We start from the raw sequence: 17,675 nt of genomic DNA, 5'->3' as shown, positions 1-17,675 counted from the left end.
ATGTCCCTTCTGCTGTACTACTCAGTTACAGGATTTTTTCCCTGGAATTGAACACCTGAGATTCTGCTGCAGGAAACAGGATTGAGCCCAAAGGAGGAGGAAGAAGCACATCCCAGAGTAAGTGCACGTGTGAGCGAGGAGTCAGAAGAAGCACTCATGCACTCACTGGAGCTGTGAAGGGACCTTTGGTCCCAGTACTTAAACGCTTGGGTGGTGTGAGAATGATCAGGCAGAAGCTTCTCCCATAACAGTGAAGCAACCGACACATGAAGCAACACCTAAGATCAAACAGGCACTCTGGAAATGTTTACTGGAGGCACCTTAGAATCAAAGAATCAACCAGACTGGAAAAGCCCTTTAAGATCAAGTCCAACCCTTCCCAGCACTGCCAAGGCCACCACTAACCCATGGCACTGAGGCCTCGTCTCCACGCTGTGTGAACACTTGCAGGGACGGTGACTGCAGCCCTGCCCTGGGCAGCCTGTTCCAATGCCTGAGCACCCTCTGGGGAAGGAATTGTTCCTCAACTCCATCTAAACCTGCCCTGGTGCAGCTTGAGGCCGTTTCCTCTTGTTCCATGCCTTGTTCCTTGGGAGCAGAGCCCAGCCCCTCCTGGCTCCATCCTCCTCTCAGGCACTTGTAGGGAGCCATCAGGTCCCCCCGAGCCTTCTCTTCTCCACACTGAACCCCCCCAGGTCCCTCAGCCATTTCTCACCACACTTGTACTCCAGAACCTTCACCAGCTCCGCTGCCCTTCTCTGCACCCACTCCTTACTACTACATAGTGGTATTTAAGTCTAAGTTAATATAATACAAAAGTGAGGAAACAATAAAATCCCATTTTTTCTGAAAATCAGGATTGGTGTTTTTTTTTTTCCTAAACCTTCTATTTATGGGTGTAAAAAAAAAAAACACTGTGTGAAAAAGAGCCTGTCTAGAGCATGTGCTCCTCCTCACAAGTGCAGACCTCTGAGACCTTAGCGGAGCTATATTTTAACAGAGCAGGATGAAAAAGTTCTATAAAGCACCCTGGGACAAGAACAACTGAACTTCAGACAGCGTCTGCAAGCTCTACAGATTTCCAGAGGTTCATTAAACTAAATGGACTTATTTGAATTTTATAATTGAAACCTGTTGTCTTAAAGACAAGTCCCAAATGGGGTGATCTACAGCTTCCAGCACTATTTAACCGCAAAGCTTATCATCTGATAATACATGACTGGAAACCTCTGCAAAGTCTCATTGAAATCATTGTAAAAGTTGGTTCCTTATGAAACAAAGCACAGGCAGAAAAACATAATGATCTAAAAGGTATTTAACAATTCAACTCATCAGCAACATGGTGAATGTTTCCTCATTCATTTCACAGGTTGATTGTTACTAGATTTAGATTAGATATTAGGAAGAAAAACTCACTTTTGAGGGTGCTGAGGCGCTGGCACAGGGTGCCCATGGAAGCTGTGGCTGCCCCATCCCTGGCAGTGTTCAAGGCCAGGTTGGACACAGGGGCTTGGAGCAAGCTGCTCTAGTGGAAAGTGTCCCTGCCCATGTAGGGGGTTGGAAGTGGAGGAGATTTAAGGTCCCGTCCCTTCCAACACAAACCAGTCTGTGATACTATGATTCCCACGAAACACTGGATTTGAGGAATTCAATAAAACATTCAGGAGAAACCACTCCCTTCATGCAAACAAAGAAAGAAGTCACTCTTTCACAACAAGAAGTGGCAGAACCAAGTCTCTTCAAGATGCTGTTAAACATTCAAAGTAAACAGAGCATTATAAACCTTTTTCTCCTCTACTTACATCCCATTAATTTTTTATGCTGCTTACACAGTTTGTTCGAGTATTTTCAACAGAAGCTGCTGAGCTTTTCATCACTGAGGACTTGTAGACGGACGCATGAATGCTGCAGTGGAAAGGCCGAGCAGGCCATAGCCATCTAAGTCAATATCATCAGGGAATTCTTTACTCTGCTAAATTAACCAACCCATGCTCAGATTTGATCACATCAAATCAAACAATCCAAGCATAGCTCATGACCACCTGATCCTCCACATGCAGGAAATCTTAAGAACCAACTCTCTACCTTTTTTTTGTAAGTAACTTTAGATCCAAGAGGCCAACACAGCTATTAAGTGAATTACCATAGAATCCCAGACTGGTTTTGGTTGGAAGAGACCTGAAACCTCATTCAGTTCCAACCCCACCTTCCACCAGAGCAGCTTGCTCCAAGCCCCTGGGTCCAACCTGGCCTTCAACACTGCCAGGGATGGGGCAGCCACAGCTTCTCTGGGCACCCTGTGCCAGCGCCTCAGCACCCTCACAGGGAAGAGCTTCTGCCTAAGAGCTCAGCTCAGTCTCCCCTCTGGCAGATTAAAGCCATTCCCCTTGGCCTGGCCCTATAGGCCCTTGTCCCAAGCCCCTCTCCAGCTTTCCTGAAGGCCCTTTAGGCACTGGAGCTGCTCTAAGGTCTCCCCTTCAGGAGCCTTCTCTTCTCCAGGCTGACCCAGCCCAGCTCTCTCAGCCTGGCTCCAGAGCAGAGCTGCTCCAGCCCTCGCAGCATCTCTGTGGCCTCCTCTGCATTCGCACCATGTCCCTCTTGTGTTGTTGCCCCAGATCTAGACACAAGACTCTACCACATTCCCAGGAGAAAAATCAAGTCTTAAGGATCAGTATCTGCAAATCTGTAAGAGCAGAGACTGGATAATGCTACTGAGACCTGCCATCTGGATGATTAAAAGATGAAGTGTATTTAAGGATCCATAGGCCACCCTGTGCTATGACCCCATCCCGGTATCGCACTGCATCCTATCAGCAGCCCTGCATCCATCAGTAAGAGACTGGGCAATTCCATCATGAACAAGATTGCAAAGCTGCGCTGGAATAAAAACCTGATGGAGGCAATGTCTTTGAAAGAATTCAAGCCACAGAACTAATCACTTGAACAAAATCAACTACTTCTGCTTCCTAAGGTTTTGTAAGGATAACTGAGCTCCAGCTCTGCAGAATGCACTGACTAAAGCTAAAATGAGAGCTGAAAAATAAAGTACCTCAAGCTTTTACCAAGGCACAGTGTGACCTATGCTTACACACACTGTCCCCTCGCATACTGTTGTATATTCACACACTCACCCTTACCTATTGTTGCTATAACCAAAGATCTGTATTAAGCTATAAACCATCACTTACCAAGCATTTTATCTACATGCCTCAAGATCATTTCAGGGAAGTTTCTCATTTAAAACCATTCTCTGCCATATACAATTTAGTCTCAATGAATTTCTGAACTACTTGTAGCAAAGTTGCTACCTTGATAACATTGGAAAACACCATTAGCAATAAAAGTGGTTTTAAGAGACCATTACAGTACATACAGATCAGAATAACTCAGCTATATTTCTTGTAGCAGCTATTTCCCCAGTGTAACAATGAGGGCAAGAGTTCTACATCCATCTGCCTCGCTCCATATCAAACCGGGATATCAGTTCTATTGCTGTAGACAGAAAAAGCAGACCAGGTCATTAGTAAGAATCCATTTAACAAGAGTTCACTGTAAGCTTAATAAAAATAATGGCCAAAAAGCACTAAAAGAGAATTCCACTTGTGAAACAGCAAATATTTTCAAGGGGTTTTGCCTGTAATTTCAGCTCCTGCAGACGTCTGTTGTGCGCGTTTGCCTGTGTGAAAGCTGAGCACAAAGATTTCAATAAGGTCTTATGGAGTCACTGCTAAAGTTTGTTTCCTCCCAATTAAAGGAGCTATTAAAGGCTAGTTTGAAAAAATAACACCCTTTAATTGGAAAGAAAAATGCCCAACAATAAAAAAAAAAGAGGCAGAAAGAGCCACCAATTAAAAATGTGACAAGATGTCGCTCCAAAAATACAGCATTTGCTAAATGCCACGTTGCTTCTTGCAGAGCACAAAAGCTGCTTCAACCAGCCAGCAACAAAACAAAAGGTTATGGAAAAATCAATATACATACACAGGTTTGTCCTCTGGAAGAGAAAAACCCTCTTCTCTAAGTTGTCCTCCAGCAGCTGAGTAGGATTTTCTGTTCTCTGCACTACTTTTAAAAGAGATATTGCTAAAGTCCATGTCCTCAGTATCAGACCTCTACAGTATTTTGACCTTACAAAGTACTTCTTATTTAAGGAGCTGGAAGGATCCTTCTCATACATGAGGGAGTCAACACGTCTTGAAAACAGGTGGGCTAACGAATGAGCACCGGTGCTGTGCTTTCAATGCCCCAGAAGAAGCATGGGATGAAAGTTGTAAAGCTCTGATATACAGTATCCTACCCTCAAAATCACAATCCCAGGACCTATGTCCAGAGGATGCTCAGGGGCTGAAGCACCGCCCGTATGAAAACGGACTGAGAGAGTTGGGGCTGTTCAGCCTGGAGAAGAGAAGCTGCGTGGAGACCTCAGAGCAGCTTCCACTGTCTGAAGGGGGCTGGCACAGGCCGCCCAAAGAAGTGGTAAATGCCCCATCCCTGGAAGTAATCAAGGCCAGGCTCATCAAAACCTTGGGCACCTTGGTGTCATGTGAGGTGTCCCTGCCCATGGCAGGGGGCTGGAAATGGATGATCTTAAGGTCCTTTCCATGAGTCTATGATTCTATGTCTTCTTGTAGCAAACAACAGTCATTCCTTCTTTTCAGCAATATGAGGGCAAGGGCAAATTGAAGATACTCTCATATCCCCTAAAGGCACAGGGGAAAGGAAGGCTCCCTTCAGCAGCAAAGGTGGGATTATAATAGCAGGCTCTGCAAATATCCATTGAGCTTCCCAAACACTCTTTACTTCTAAGATTTATTGTTATGAACAAACCCTCTATTTCTCCTCTATAAGAAACAAGAGAGAAACTGTGCCCAAGATCTCAGTGTAACCCAGTGGCAGCAGAGCTGAGGGTATGAGTACAACACCTCAAACTCAGCTCCCCTGGTAAGGATCAAGTTGGAGCAAGTCCAGAGGAGGCCACGAGGATGATCAGGGGCTGGAGCATCTCCCAGAGGGAGACAAGCTGAGAACATTGGGGCTGTTGAGCCTGGAGAAGAGAAGCTGCGTGGAGACCTCAGAGCAGCTTCCAGTGTGTGAAGGGGGCTACAAGGATGCTGAAGAGGGACTCTTCATCAGGGACTGTAGCGATAGGACAAGGGGTGATGGGTTCAAAGTGAAACAGGGGAAGTTCAGGTTAGATATAAGGAAAAAGTTCCTTACTGTGAGTGTGGTGAGGCACTAGCACAGGTTGCCAAAGGAAGTTGTGAATACTCCATCCCTGGCAGTGTTCAAGGCTAGGCTGAACCGAGTCTTGGGCGACATGGTTTAGTGTGTAGTGTCCCTGCTCATGGCAGGGGTTGGAACTGGATGATCCTTTCCAATCCTAACTATTTTATTTTCTCAACCTGTCTTCTTATGGGAGCTGCTCCATCTCCCTTATCATCCTCATGGCCTCCTCTGGACTGGCTCCAACAGCTCCATGTCCTTATGTTGGGAACACCAGAACCATACAGTGTTGCAAGTGGGGTCTCACAAGAGCAGAGCTCATCTCAGTTTACGCCATTCAGGGCTGCTGAAAAGCAACCCTGTAGAGACTATAGGGATGACCCAAACTTTCAGGCTATACAGAGACTGTGATTAAGAACAGTGACGCCACACTGACATATCTGCACTTCACTTTCCTGAAGCAGAACCAACACCCTGATTTTAGACCAGAGTCCCAGCTCTCATAAAACACTATTTCTTACTCAATTCCACTTCTGGAATACATTAAACTTTGTCAAGGATCTACCCCCACCCTCCCTTAAAGCAAGACACCTTCTCCTCGGAAGTCCAGTGAAATAAGTACAAGAATCCCTAAATCTAGTATAAGAAGAAAGGAAATTATCTAGCCCCTTGCAACTGAAGGCTACTGAGCTTGAGTAAATATCACAAATTATCCCTTCATTAATACAATCATTCATATTTATGAAAGCCCTTTCAGCTTTGCATTTCAAAGCATCTTACAGACATTCAGACCGAGTATAGAAATACTCCATGGATTCTGCAGACCTAAACAAGGTTTCTTTTTCAAAGACATAACCCTCTTTTCTCTAACCAAGTATAATACCATAATACTTGAAGAAGCTCCTCTGGTTTTGCTTGTTTACTGCAGAAGAATGTAGTCAAAGTTCTGCTGCTTTTCATACTCTGTTTCCTTTTATGGGCCTTTCACACAGGAGCAACAGAGAAATAAAAACCCTTCTAAATAAAGAGGGAAATGCAAGTGTAAAACCACAAGGATTGGCAGAAGACTTCATAAAGGTATTAGAAATAAAGGTCTCAAGAAAATAAAGCTTTGCCACATTTCAAACCAACAGCCTGCTGTTAAGACTTGTAATACGTTTCCTGAAGCTGAGTGAAGTTATAACAAAGACACATTCAACTTGCCCAACTTTGTCTGTAACAGTGTTTTATGGGCATGGAAAAGAGCAGAAGTGACCTGTTGCTTGGCAAGTTCACCCTCACTTTAGCTACTATACAAAACAACAGAGAGAAGAAAGTAATTTCGATTCCTTTCCATGCCATTTGCTTTTTGTACTTGGCTGACCTTAAGAAATGTGGATATTAAACACAACTCTTTTGCCTTCCTTTGCAATCAGTTCTACTTGCAGGTTTTCATGGTCTGGCTTAACATGCCCCTTGAAGCTCCACGAAGAATCTCTATATCCAAAGCACAAGCTCTAATTAAATTCTGGAGGTTTAGTTATCAGCTGTTCTGCTGAGTAATTTTAATTCCATTGAGTTTATAACCTCAGTGTTGTGTCTAAACACTGGACCTAAACCAGCCAAAGTATCAGCGCCTGTGAGCCAAAGATTAGTGGACAAACACCATTTCTTATTTGGAGAAAACAGTAACGTGAGCTCACTTTCAGTTTACATTAGAAGTGAAATTAAGCCCAGATTTATTAAAATAAGAGACATAAAAGGCCCTTCAAATACTCTTGCAAATTACAGAAAACAAAATGGGGAGCGAAGACAGAAAGACAAGTACTACAGGAAATGCTGCCACAATCAATGTACATATATTATTCATTCTTCCCCTATCTACAGATCACTGTATTTTGTCTAAATTAAGGTTGTCTAACTACAACTCGCCATGTTTCCCTCTCCAGATTACTCAACATTGAGGCTGATGAAGAAACACTAAGCACAACACACTTTAAATACACATTATTTCTCCTCGTCCCAAATGTAAGGTTTAAGTGTCCAGCAAAAACACAGTATCCAGGTGAGAAACCTGGGGTTTTTTTCAGTTTTTCACAATTAAGCATTTATAATGCAAATGGTCCTTGTAAACTCATAAACAATTGCACTACTATAGGTGTAGGTCTGGATATAACATCTGCAAGAACAGTACCCATTCTAACAGTCATGGATTTGGGTATTCACTTCCTATTCCTCTCCCTTTCAGCACTGTTATATACAGAAGTGCACTATTACCACCATCATACTCTATGTTTCCATGAGGTCATACCAACGTTGACTCTTCCCCATCTTCACACATACAGGTGTAACTCCGACCTAAGTAAATCAGAGTCTGTAGGAGTTCTTCTTACAATACAAACCAACCACATATCCTCAAAATGGAAAAGTCTGTGTTAAGCGTAAGCTTTCACTCATTGTTCAGCATGTTGCGGTTATCTGTTGTCATCCAATTCACAGACCACAGTCACAACCCTGGAAAAGTGAAGCCGTTTTGAAGCTCTTTTTTCAGAGCCACCATCTACCTGAAGCTTTACAAGAGCTGAAAGACCAACTACCAGAGTAATGAAAGAATGGGTTTAATCTTAAACATCATTCAGAGGAGATCTTAAAACCATTAACACATCCTTGATACAACACTTTGCCTACAGTAACTTCCCCAAAGTAACAGAATGAGTGTACTTTCTGGCAGACACTGAAGGAGGAACCAGCATCTCAGAGTTCATTACAACTCATAATATGATGCTGGTTTGACTGCTGCTCAGACCTGCTTCAGCGGGTGTGCATAACACTGAGGAGTTCCAGTGCATGACATCAGCTGCCAAACCACTGATTATAAACAGCACATAGGAGCAGCAGCTAAAGAAAGCACAGCAATGAAGTGAACTGAGGCCCTTGCTTTGCTCCATGTATCTCACAGAACCACCCTCTAGCAGAGGAAAAGGAGATTCGGGAAGAAGAGCAGCCACAAATCAGTAGTCTAACCACGATCAGACACAACTGCTTTGCTTTCGTCGTCCCCCCCCCCAAGATGGTCAGCCTCAGAAAGTGCTGCTCCCACTCCCACATCCTAAAGCAGGCTGGAGTCTGCACACCGGACTTCCTAGTCCTACAGCTTTTCCAACCACTCACATTTTACCCACTGCTACAGTGTGCTTGTGAAAGGGGACCCAGCAGCAATAAGAACACAGTGCCTTGACCCTCGCTGTATGCCATTAAGCTAGTAATAACTGCAGGGATTGCTCTTATGAGCCCAGCATACAACACAGTAAAGGGAACAGACGGGGATGAGCCACGCAGGGCGGGAGAAGGGCAGGACACCCCTGAGGGGAAGCTCTGCTCCAGCACCGAGGCCTCCCCACCGCTGCCGGGCTGACCCAGCCGCGGAAGGCCCCCACGGCCCAGCAGAGCGCGCACACAGCCCTGGGTCACCCCCAGGAGCCCGGCCGGGGCAGGACGGGAGGCTGCGGAGCGAGGCCGGGCCGAGCCGAGCCGACCCTACCTGATCACAGAGATGAGCAGCCCCGAAGGGTCCTTGCTCTTGCTTATGCTGCTCCGATAGCGCCCACCCACGTCGCTCGCCGCCATCTTGTACCCCTCTCAAACACAGCGCGGCCACGCCCGCTGGCCAGGATCAGCCAATCAGAACAGAGAAGCCGGTCTTTGACCCAATAGGAGAAGAGGAGGGGCGGGGCGGTGGCAGGCGGCGGAGCCTTCTGGGAGTTGTAGTTTTAATGGCGGCGGCTCCGGCCTGTGCTGTCAGAAACGCGCCGTCGACGGTATAATCAAGGGGGTTAATATTGATTAACAAATTACCAATTAGACACGATACATCTGCAAAGAGGGCTATTCCCAAAAGTCAATATCTGCTCCAGAAGCTGCAGGAAAGAGTGGGAGAGTGAGGGAGCAGAACTGTCCACACACAGCATGGCCGAGCCACCTCATGGCGCCCCAGGGACTTCAGCTGCCAGAACAGAGAAGGGTTTAAACGTTAATAGGGTTTTAAAGGAACAAAATGCTCTGTTTACCTAGAGCATGAACTAGCTAATGCTAAATATTAGCCCTGAGCTGATTCTGCCTGCAATTATGTCTACGAGGAGTTGCTGAAGTGTCACTTAATGTCTTTTAAGTTAAGATGTTTTTATAAACAGAGAGAAGGTGGTGAAGTGGCTCAGGCTGAAACAGCCCAGGGGATGGTTGAAGGCAGCGCTGAAAGCGAAACGCAACAGTTTGCATCGAACTGTGGGGTTTGCACTGATGCGAAGGGTGTACAGGGGGGTTAGGGTTAAGCCGCTTGCTTAACATGTTACTGCTCGTTCATGCTTATCGTCCTCGCTGTGTACGCTAGAACAAGGTGTAAGGACGTGGCTGTTGTTAAGAGGTAGGGACCGTGACTTGGTTCCTGTCCGTTGGACACCCAGGCCTGCTGGAATTGGCTCTGTGCTATGGACGATGACCAAGCCTCGAGGGAGCATGCGTAACGACCAGAGGTGAGAAGTCCAGGCTCGAGGAAGACTCGTTTCCTTCATCTTGAGACCCTCGCCCACGACCACCAGGAGGCCCTGCGCAAGCGCAAAGGAGCTTTTAGCTCATTATAATACGAAGTGGGGATAGGACATGAATATGTATAGGCGTGTTGTGCAACCTCATGCATATGTATAACCTTAGAGAATAAATGTAGAGGGAAACGACACTGAGGTGTGCATGCCTTTGGAGGAGCGATCCCCCATGTGCCTCAGCGCTGAATGAAGCATACCTACTTTACAACTTTAACGAGTTATGAAGTCTATCCACGTATCAGCACAGAATCAGTTCACAAACTGTCTGGGAAGGGGCAGATCTCCGAAACCTGGTGCTCGCTGAAGGCCACCCACCATCCCTGTAGTTACCATCAATACCCTCCTTCCCTTGCCACAGGATCGTCCTTACAGAAGGAAAGGTGCATGTGTTCAAGGTTAGAAAACAAAAGGTGGTTTTTCAGCTGGGCAACAGCACATTTCAAGGCCAGGCTGGCTAGATGTGGTTCTGGGCAACCTGATCAAGTAGAAGATGTCCCTGCTCATTGCAGGGGTTGGATTAGGTAAGGTTTGAAGGTCCCTTCCAACCCAAACTATCCTATGATTCTAAATCATCTTACAAAGCTGCTTTCCCTATGTGCGGATGAAGGGTAACGATACCTCTTGGGTCAGGACCATTGAGAGCTTGTGTTAAAAGCACCACACAAGCCCCTGGTTGGTTACTGCAGAGGAAGGAATCCCTTTGCAAGTGTAGCAACAGTCAGGTACTAACATCTGCTGGGTGTTTTCTAAAGCAGGTTCACTCCCTCATGTCAAAGACACTACTTGTGGCTACTGTTCTGGAGCTGTTTCTTCAGCCGAAAGCTGCATGTTAATGGCAGTAATCGCATGAATATTGCTGAAATCTGTAGGTAAATCAACAGTACCCGTGTATATGAAGGGTATTAAAATACAAGGTAATTGGAAGTATGGTATTCCTAGAGCTTATTTACAAGGGGAAGATTTCCACAGTAGGTATTGTGGAAGATTCTCTATTATAATCAACAGCTGTATCTATTTCAGCTGTATCGCTTTCATAGAATCATAGAATCAACTCGGTTGGAAAAGACCTTTAAGATCATCAACTCCAACCTTTACCTCAGCACTGCCAAGGCCACCACTAAACCATGTCATGGAAAAGAGAAGGCTGTGTGGAGACCTCATAGCAGCCTTCCAGTATCTGAAAGGGGGCTATAGGGATGCTGGGGAGTGACTCTTCATTAGGGACTATAGTGATAGGAGAAGGGGGAATGGCTTCAAACTGAAACAGGGGAAGTTAGGTTAGATATAAGGAAGTTCTTCCCTGTGAGGGTGGTGAGGCACTGGAATGGGTTGCCAAAGGAAGGTGTGAATGCTCCATCCCTGGCAGTGTTCAAGGCCAAGTTGGACAGAGCCTTGGATGACATGGTTTAGTGTGAGGTGTCCCTGCCCATGGCAGGGGGGTTGGAACTGGATGATGCTAAGGTCCTTTCCAACCCAAACCATTCTATGATTCTATGATTTTAGTTCTGAAATAAAAGCTATTTTATTCCTGAACAACCACTGTGTTTTGAGATCAGAATAATTACACCGAAGTAAAGTGATTTTAATCTCCAGATAGGGTGCGCACTTGAAGTGAGTGGAAGTACATTTCCCCTGTGCAGACCCGCTCTCTGCTTTACAATTTGCTATTCAGCTACACCAAAAAAGCTCATCTCACTTCATTTTGAGAGCAGGTTTGCTAACGCCTGTGCTCCAGAATGGTGTTTTGAATGTTTTATGCCCTGTCTGGAGGCAGTTTTTTCGTCCCAAACTGCTGACTTGCCAATATTGGGGTTTTGTTAACTGGCAATTCATATTGACTGCTCTGTACTGGCCATTGCAGTGGGGATGAAATCAATGTGTCCAACCTTTTCATTCCTGACAATAATGACCTCATTTAGGAGGAACTTTGTCAGGACAAACAACAGCAGATCTCCCCCAGAACTGTAACCTCGCTGACTGTCAATCCTGGGCTCTAATTGCTAAACCACTGCCTCATTTCATTTCCAAGCCTTTTCCCTTCACTCCCAACACAAACTGAGCTATAGGGGTGAACTTATGGTTTCTTTCAACAAAAGAAACCAGTGTTGTGTGGCTGCGGCAGCACATGAACACTGAGGTCTTTCTTCATTAATGAAATACGATGCAATGAGAATGAGGGGTTATGAGAAGAGCGTTTTCTCCTTACACAGCTTGGAAGAAAGGATCTCAACTTGAAAATGATTGGAAATCAGGGGACAGAAATGTACATTTCACATTTCTTTCACACAGTGCTTTAGTACTATGAGGTATATCTATGATAGCATAGAATCATAGAATATTTAGAGTTGGAAAGGACCTTAAGATCATCCAGTTCCAACCCCCCTGCCATGGGCAGGGACACCTCACACTAAACCATGTCATCCAAGGCTCTGTCCAACCTGGCCTTGAACACCAACAGGGATGGAGCATTCACAACCTCCCTGGGCAACCCATTCCAGTGCCTCACCACCCTCACAGGGAAGAACTTCTTCCTTAGATCTAACCTGAACTTCTCCTCTTGAAGTTTAAACCCGTTACCCCTTGTCCTATCACTACAGTCCCTAATGAAGAGTCCCTCCCCAGCATCCCTATAGCCCCCCTTCAGATACTGGAAGGCTGCTCTGAGGTCTCCACGCAGCCTTCTCTTCTCCAGGCTGATATGTTTAATAAGAAGTTCAGTTTCTTGACTACTCATACCAAATAAACTCCAAACTAATCAAAACAATTTCTTGATAATGAATTAATCACTGTCACGGCTTGTCTGTAAATATTAGAGGGGCTCAGTAAAGGATCCCCCCCAAGCAGAAGGGATGGGGAAGCACAGATGGTTTCATTCCTCCTCCCCATCCTCCCTTCATAAGGAAAGAAAAGGGCTCGGTGTGGAGGCGAACACATGCTTTGCTGTTTCTCATCCATTGGGCCAGTTGCACAAGGGACCAAGGCCAAAAAGAAGCCTAAACAGGTATAGGCAGAGCAGTTCTTTTGCACATACAGCTTACTCCATTAGGGAAGCCTTTACAGACCCCATTATCAAAAGAGCACCTTTCCCCATAGGACTGGTGTGATACTAGGGGACTGCTTTCCCCCTTTCCTGAGCTAGTTTTACCTGCAATCCCTATTCCACAACTGATCCACTAAGTGTAACTTATGAATTCCTGTATCTAACAGCGTTACCAGGCCTGTTGTACACATGGGTCTCAACCACAGGCTTAACATTTTAAAAAATGCCACTTTTTACTTCGTTATTTCATTTCAAACATCAGTAGAAATGTCAGAGAAAATGGTTCAGCTCACACCAGGACCTTACAGGTGTAACTGCCTTGTCTGTAATGCGTTTATATTAGTTATAATGAAATTACCTTTGACTTGCATCAGTGGAAATGGGAGCAGAGTGAAGGCCAGAGTTTCTGTCTAAGACTGGAGGAGTAATTCTGCTTATATAAAGCAAGCATAATTCAGCTGGCATATATCAGTCAGTTTAATATCTTACCTCCTCTTATGGAGCTTGTCGCCCTGAGTGCGTTACACTGAAATTGTGCCATGGCCAAAGAATCAGGTCTCAGGCCCCCACTTCTTGCCATAGGCTTAATTCTGGGGGTTTATGAAGCTTTATGAGGAATAAGAACCGGATAAAAGTGTGTGAAACATCAGGACTTGGCTCTACGGTTCGTCACTCCTCTGGACAACTTTGTTCTTTCTATTTCCTATTAAATAAGTTGGAGCTGAAAGTGGTTTAGGTTGTATTTTTGTATTTCCTGCATGACAACAATCTGTGTCTCTCCCCGGCACATAGCTGCCATCAATTCTTCCTGTCTGTGAATAAGAAGTAAGCAACTCGTGGGGCAGGAGAAGAAGTTGCCTGGTTTGATGCTGGGAATCAAGGCAGAAATAAGATTCAAATTCCTTCTTATTGTTTTTGTGCCGCCTGACATTTCCCAAGCTGTGCTGCATGCTGCTGCTGCAGAAGAAGTAGTAGCTACGATTAAGCAAAGTGGAAAAGTACTGCTGCTATTCCAATGTCAAAGCCACAGAAGCTGTGGTAGTGCAATCCCTGAAGGAAATCAGAGCACAAGTGTGAGGTGTGTCTCTCCAGAGGCAGGTAAAACACTGTGAAAGAAGCTGAGCTGTTCTCCTTTTGTAAACCATTAAAAAAACCAGATTATTTGCTTTATTTTTCCCCTTGATTTTACTTTTGTTTGCTATGGGAATGTTGTTTCTACAGCTGTGCAATCCATAACAATACAGAGGGGTGAGAGTGAACCAGTTTGTTCATGCAGTTGGGGGCCTGATTCAGACCTGGCCAGAAAAAGGGACAGAAACCCCATAACTGATCCTATGGAATGATCTTTTCTTATGGCTTGTTTAGTTAACCGACCTCATTCCCTGGGAAGCAGTAAACTGCAAGGTGATAGAGCAGCTTTCCAATGGCTTAATACAGCTACAGAGTCGTGTGCAGCTTGAACCCTGAGGTCTGCATTCACCTTCCATGAGCTTGAAGACACTCCATAGCTTTCTCAGTAAAGCATGTCCATGCTTCTGTGTGAGGGCTTTGGTCAAACAGAGAAGTCGCTGGCAGTGACAATGCATACAGGAGGAACATCAGGTTTTTCATCATTATTGGGTATTGTAGATGCACTAAACCTTGGTCTTAGGAAGCCTAAATGTGACTTACAGTGGTGCTTTCCACCTTATGGGTAAGACAAACCTCCCATTTGATGTCCTCATTTCAGCTGTCCTCATTTATCTTCCAAATCCTCAGCCTGTCTCTCCTCACCTCATATCAGTCTGAAGAAGAGAAGGCTCAGGGGGGACCTGATGGCTCCCTCCAAGTGCCTGAGAGGAGGATGGAGCCAGGAGGGGCTGGGCTCTGCTCCCAAGGAACAAGGGATGGGACAAGAGGAAACGGCCTCAAGCTGCACCAGGGCAGGTTTAGATGGAGCTGAGGAACAATTCCTTGCCCAGAGGGTGCTCAGGCATTGGAACAGGCTGCCCAGGGCAGGGCTGCAGTCACCGTCCCTGCAAGTGTTCACACAGCGTGGAGACGAGGCCTCAGTGCCATGGGTTAGTGGTGGCCTTGGCAGTGCTGGGGTAAGGTTGGACTGGATGAGCTTAAAGGGCTTTTCCAGCCTGGTTGATTCCATGATTCTATGGTTCAGGTGAAGCGCTCCAGGCTGCATGTTGGCTGGTTGAACTGAAAATCTTGAAGCCTTATCTTTATTTGGAACCATGGAAAACCTGAGGTGTGTAAGAGACTTAAAAACAGCTCTCACATCCTGATCCTCTTGTGTTTCATTATGTTTCCCAGCCCCCCCCCGCCCCCCCCAGCCCTTCTGGGAGGAATTCTTAGATCCTATCCACAAGCTTCTCATTTTAACCAAGTTACATTAAGTTCCCTGTGTCTGTATGTCCGTCAGGGTCTACATAACGACTTTTGGACTTCTTGGGTATCAACACTTGCCTCGGGTGATATCCAAGCCAAGCCTGGGGGGAAAGAGGTGGCTGAATAGAAGATAAAATCCCACATTACCTGCTAGCACCGAAGGGAGGTGGAACTCCACTTGGCTCATCTCTTCCAGCGAATTCACACGGGAGGCAGAGGTAATGGATGCCCAAATCCCTTGGATCAGAGCTCCACCTTATTAAACCGTAGGCAACCAAGCACAACATCCGCTGGAGATAAGACTTCATAAATTCTGCTGCTCACAGAAGTATTTCATCCTCCTGAATGCAGCTTTGGATATTTGCTGGTTTGTGTAACCAGCAGCTTCGGGCAAGAGAAACAACAGAAACTTGAACTGAAGTAAGTAAAACTCCCAGTACCAGCAGCGCATCCTTGTATCTTCAGGAGACGCAGCGGTGGTATCAGCCCTTCTGAAATGAGATATCACACATCCAATATCAAGGCTTCCCGTGAAGAAAATGGGGCGTAAGTTTCAGCAGCTGAACAGTCCTTTTGGCCTCGAATTTAATTTGCTATGAAGTGATAGAAGAGAAGGATAATATGACAGTTGTTGTACTCCTATAGCACTTTTGACAAAGCAAATATATCACTGCCAAACATCGTAACTCCCATTTTACAGGAGAAACTGTGACCCAGCGATACGAAAATCAAGCAGGGAACAACAAACCCTGTTAGCTCACAGTCTCAAAGCTTTGCTGCCAAGAAAGAGAAGGAACTGTGAGCCTGCTGAGGCACTGGCACAGGGAGCCCAGAGAAGCTGTGGCTGCCCCATCCCTGGCAGTGTTCAAGGCCAGGTTGGACACAGGGGCTCGGAGCAAGCTGCTCTAGTGGAAGGTGTCCCTGCCCATAGCAGGGGTTGGAACTGGGGGAGCTTTAAGGTCCCTTCCAACCCAAACCAGTCTGGGATTCTCTGTGCCCAGACTCAAGAACACAGCTTATGTGATAGGGAAGGTTTGATTTTCCCCTCACAGAGACTTTACCACCCATTTGGAATCAGAATAAAGGGACCTTATCGCTGCCTACAACTGCCTGACAAGAGGATGGAGCCAGGAGCAGGCTGGCCTTTGCTCCCAAGGAACAAGGGATGGGACAAGAGGAAACGGCCTCAAGCTGCACCAGGGCAGGTTTAGATGGAGCTGAGGAACAATTCCTTCCCCAGAGGGTGCTCAGGCATTGGAACAGGCTGCCCAGGGCAGGGCTGCAGTCACCGTCCCTGCAAGAGTGCACACACCATGGAGACGAGGCCTCAGTGGCATGGGTTAGGGGTGGCTTTGACAGGGCTGGGGTAAGGTTGGCCTGGATGAGCTTAAAGGGCTTTTCCAGCCTGGTTGATTCCATGCTTCTATGATCAAGCAGCCTCAAAGTTCAGATTGGAAACTGTTCAATGCTTACCAATCTGCGAGATGGCAGTGATAGTAATTCCCGAATACTCGGTGTCAGGATCTGTTTGTGGGTACTCAAAGAGGATGCTCAGCCAGCTACAGGCACTGCAGCTTTGAAAGAGTTGTGATAAAGAGCTGTCTGAAGCACCAAACCTACAGGAGCAGACTTGAATCAACTTTATTGCCCAGCAGTGCTATGTGGGCACTGAATAAGGCTGAAGATAGATGTCTTTAATTTTTCTTGTTATTGTCAGGAAGAAAGACCAAATCAACATGACATACTTGCAGATGAACCCCACAACTCCATCACCACTAGGGCAGGGTTTCAGACACGTTAGGATGGAAGATCACTCCATTTTGTACTGCTTCATCCCTGACCTTGCTGTCACCAAAAGGCTTGACAGTGGATTAAGAGATGCCTAAGGTGGCTTAGAGCCAGATCATTGTAATAACCTTACAAAGTGGGTCCAGATGGCCTTTGAAACACAAGAAGGATGGGTCTGTTGGAGATTTGCTCTTAGATGTTGCAGGAATTTAATTGTCAACGCACCCAAAATGTTCCTAGAGATGATGGTGTAACTAAATAACTTCTACATGATGCAGCAGAGGCTTTACAATTTCCATTTAAAGCCTGCTGAGGTAATATTAAATGCTCAGCAAGAAAAGGAGATGTAATCTACTGTACATATATAAAGTGAAATGTAATGCAATAAAATTAGCTACAGGGTCTTCTCATCTCTCCTTTAAAGATGGCAGTGGTGTGACTGGTGTTGGTTTTGAACAATTCCCTTTCAGGAAAGGCAAGCCCTACAGTGCAGTATCATTTTTACCCCGTTAAACTATGTGGGTTTGGAGAAGAAAAACATTTCAAGGAGCACCCAGCTCCAGGGATTTGGTGAAAAGCTGGATCAGCCCAAGTAATGGGTATCTGTCAAAAACTAATAGATACCTGTCCCAACAAGTGCTGAAGACACCATTCAGGTGCTGAAAACC

At 45.8% G+C, this 17,675-nt stretch overlaps 1 protein-coding gene across 2 annotated transcripts in view; it reads right to left on the bottom strand.

The window, feature by feature from the left end:
- EXOC4 (exocyst complex component 4) overlaps nt 1–8,875 on the bottom strand; it is a 393,664-nt gene extending 384,789 nt beyond the window's left edge. For both annotated transcript variants that reach the window (XM_057425605.1, XM_057425606.1), the window contains exon 1: nt 8,744–8,875. In XM_057425605.1, the coding sequence (XP_057281588.1) occupies nt 8,744–8,829 (86 nt within the window). In that variant the 5' untranslated portion in view covers nt 8,830–8,875. The remainder of the gene's footprint in view (nt 1–8,743) is intronic.
- Between the last annotated feature and the right edge of the window lie 8,800 nt (nt 8,876–17,675).

Source organism: Pezoporus wallicus, unplaced genomic scaffold (assembly GCF_028554395.1).
Source record: "Pezoporus wallicus isolate ANWC-B61680 ecotype Strahan unplaced genomic scaffold, APGP_CSIRO_Pwel_v1 contig_4722, whole genome shotgun sequence".
Taxonomy (NCBI): domain Eukaryota; kingdom Metazoa; phylum Chordata; class Aves; order Psittaciformes; family Psittacidae; genus Pezoporus; species Pezoporus wallicus.
This window is presented reverse-complemented; position numbering and strand designations above follow the sequence as displayed.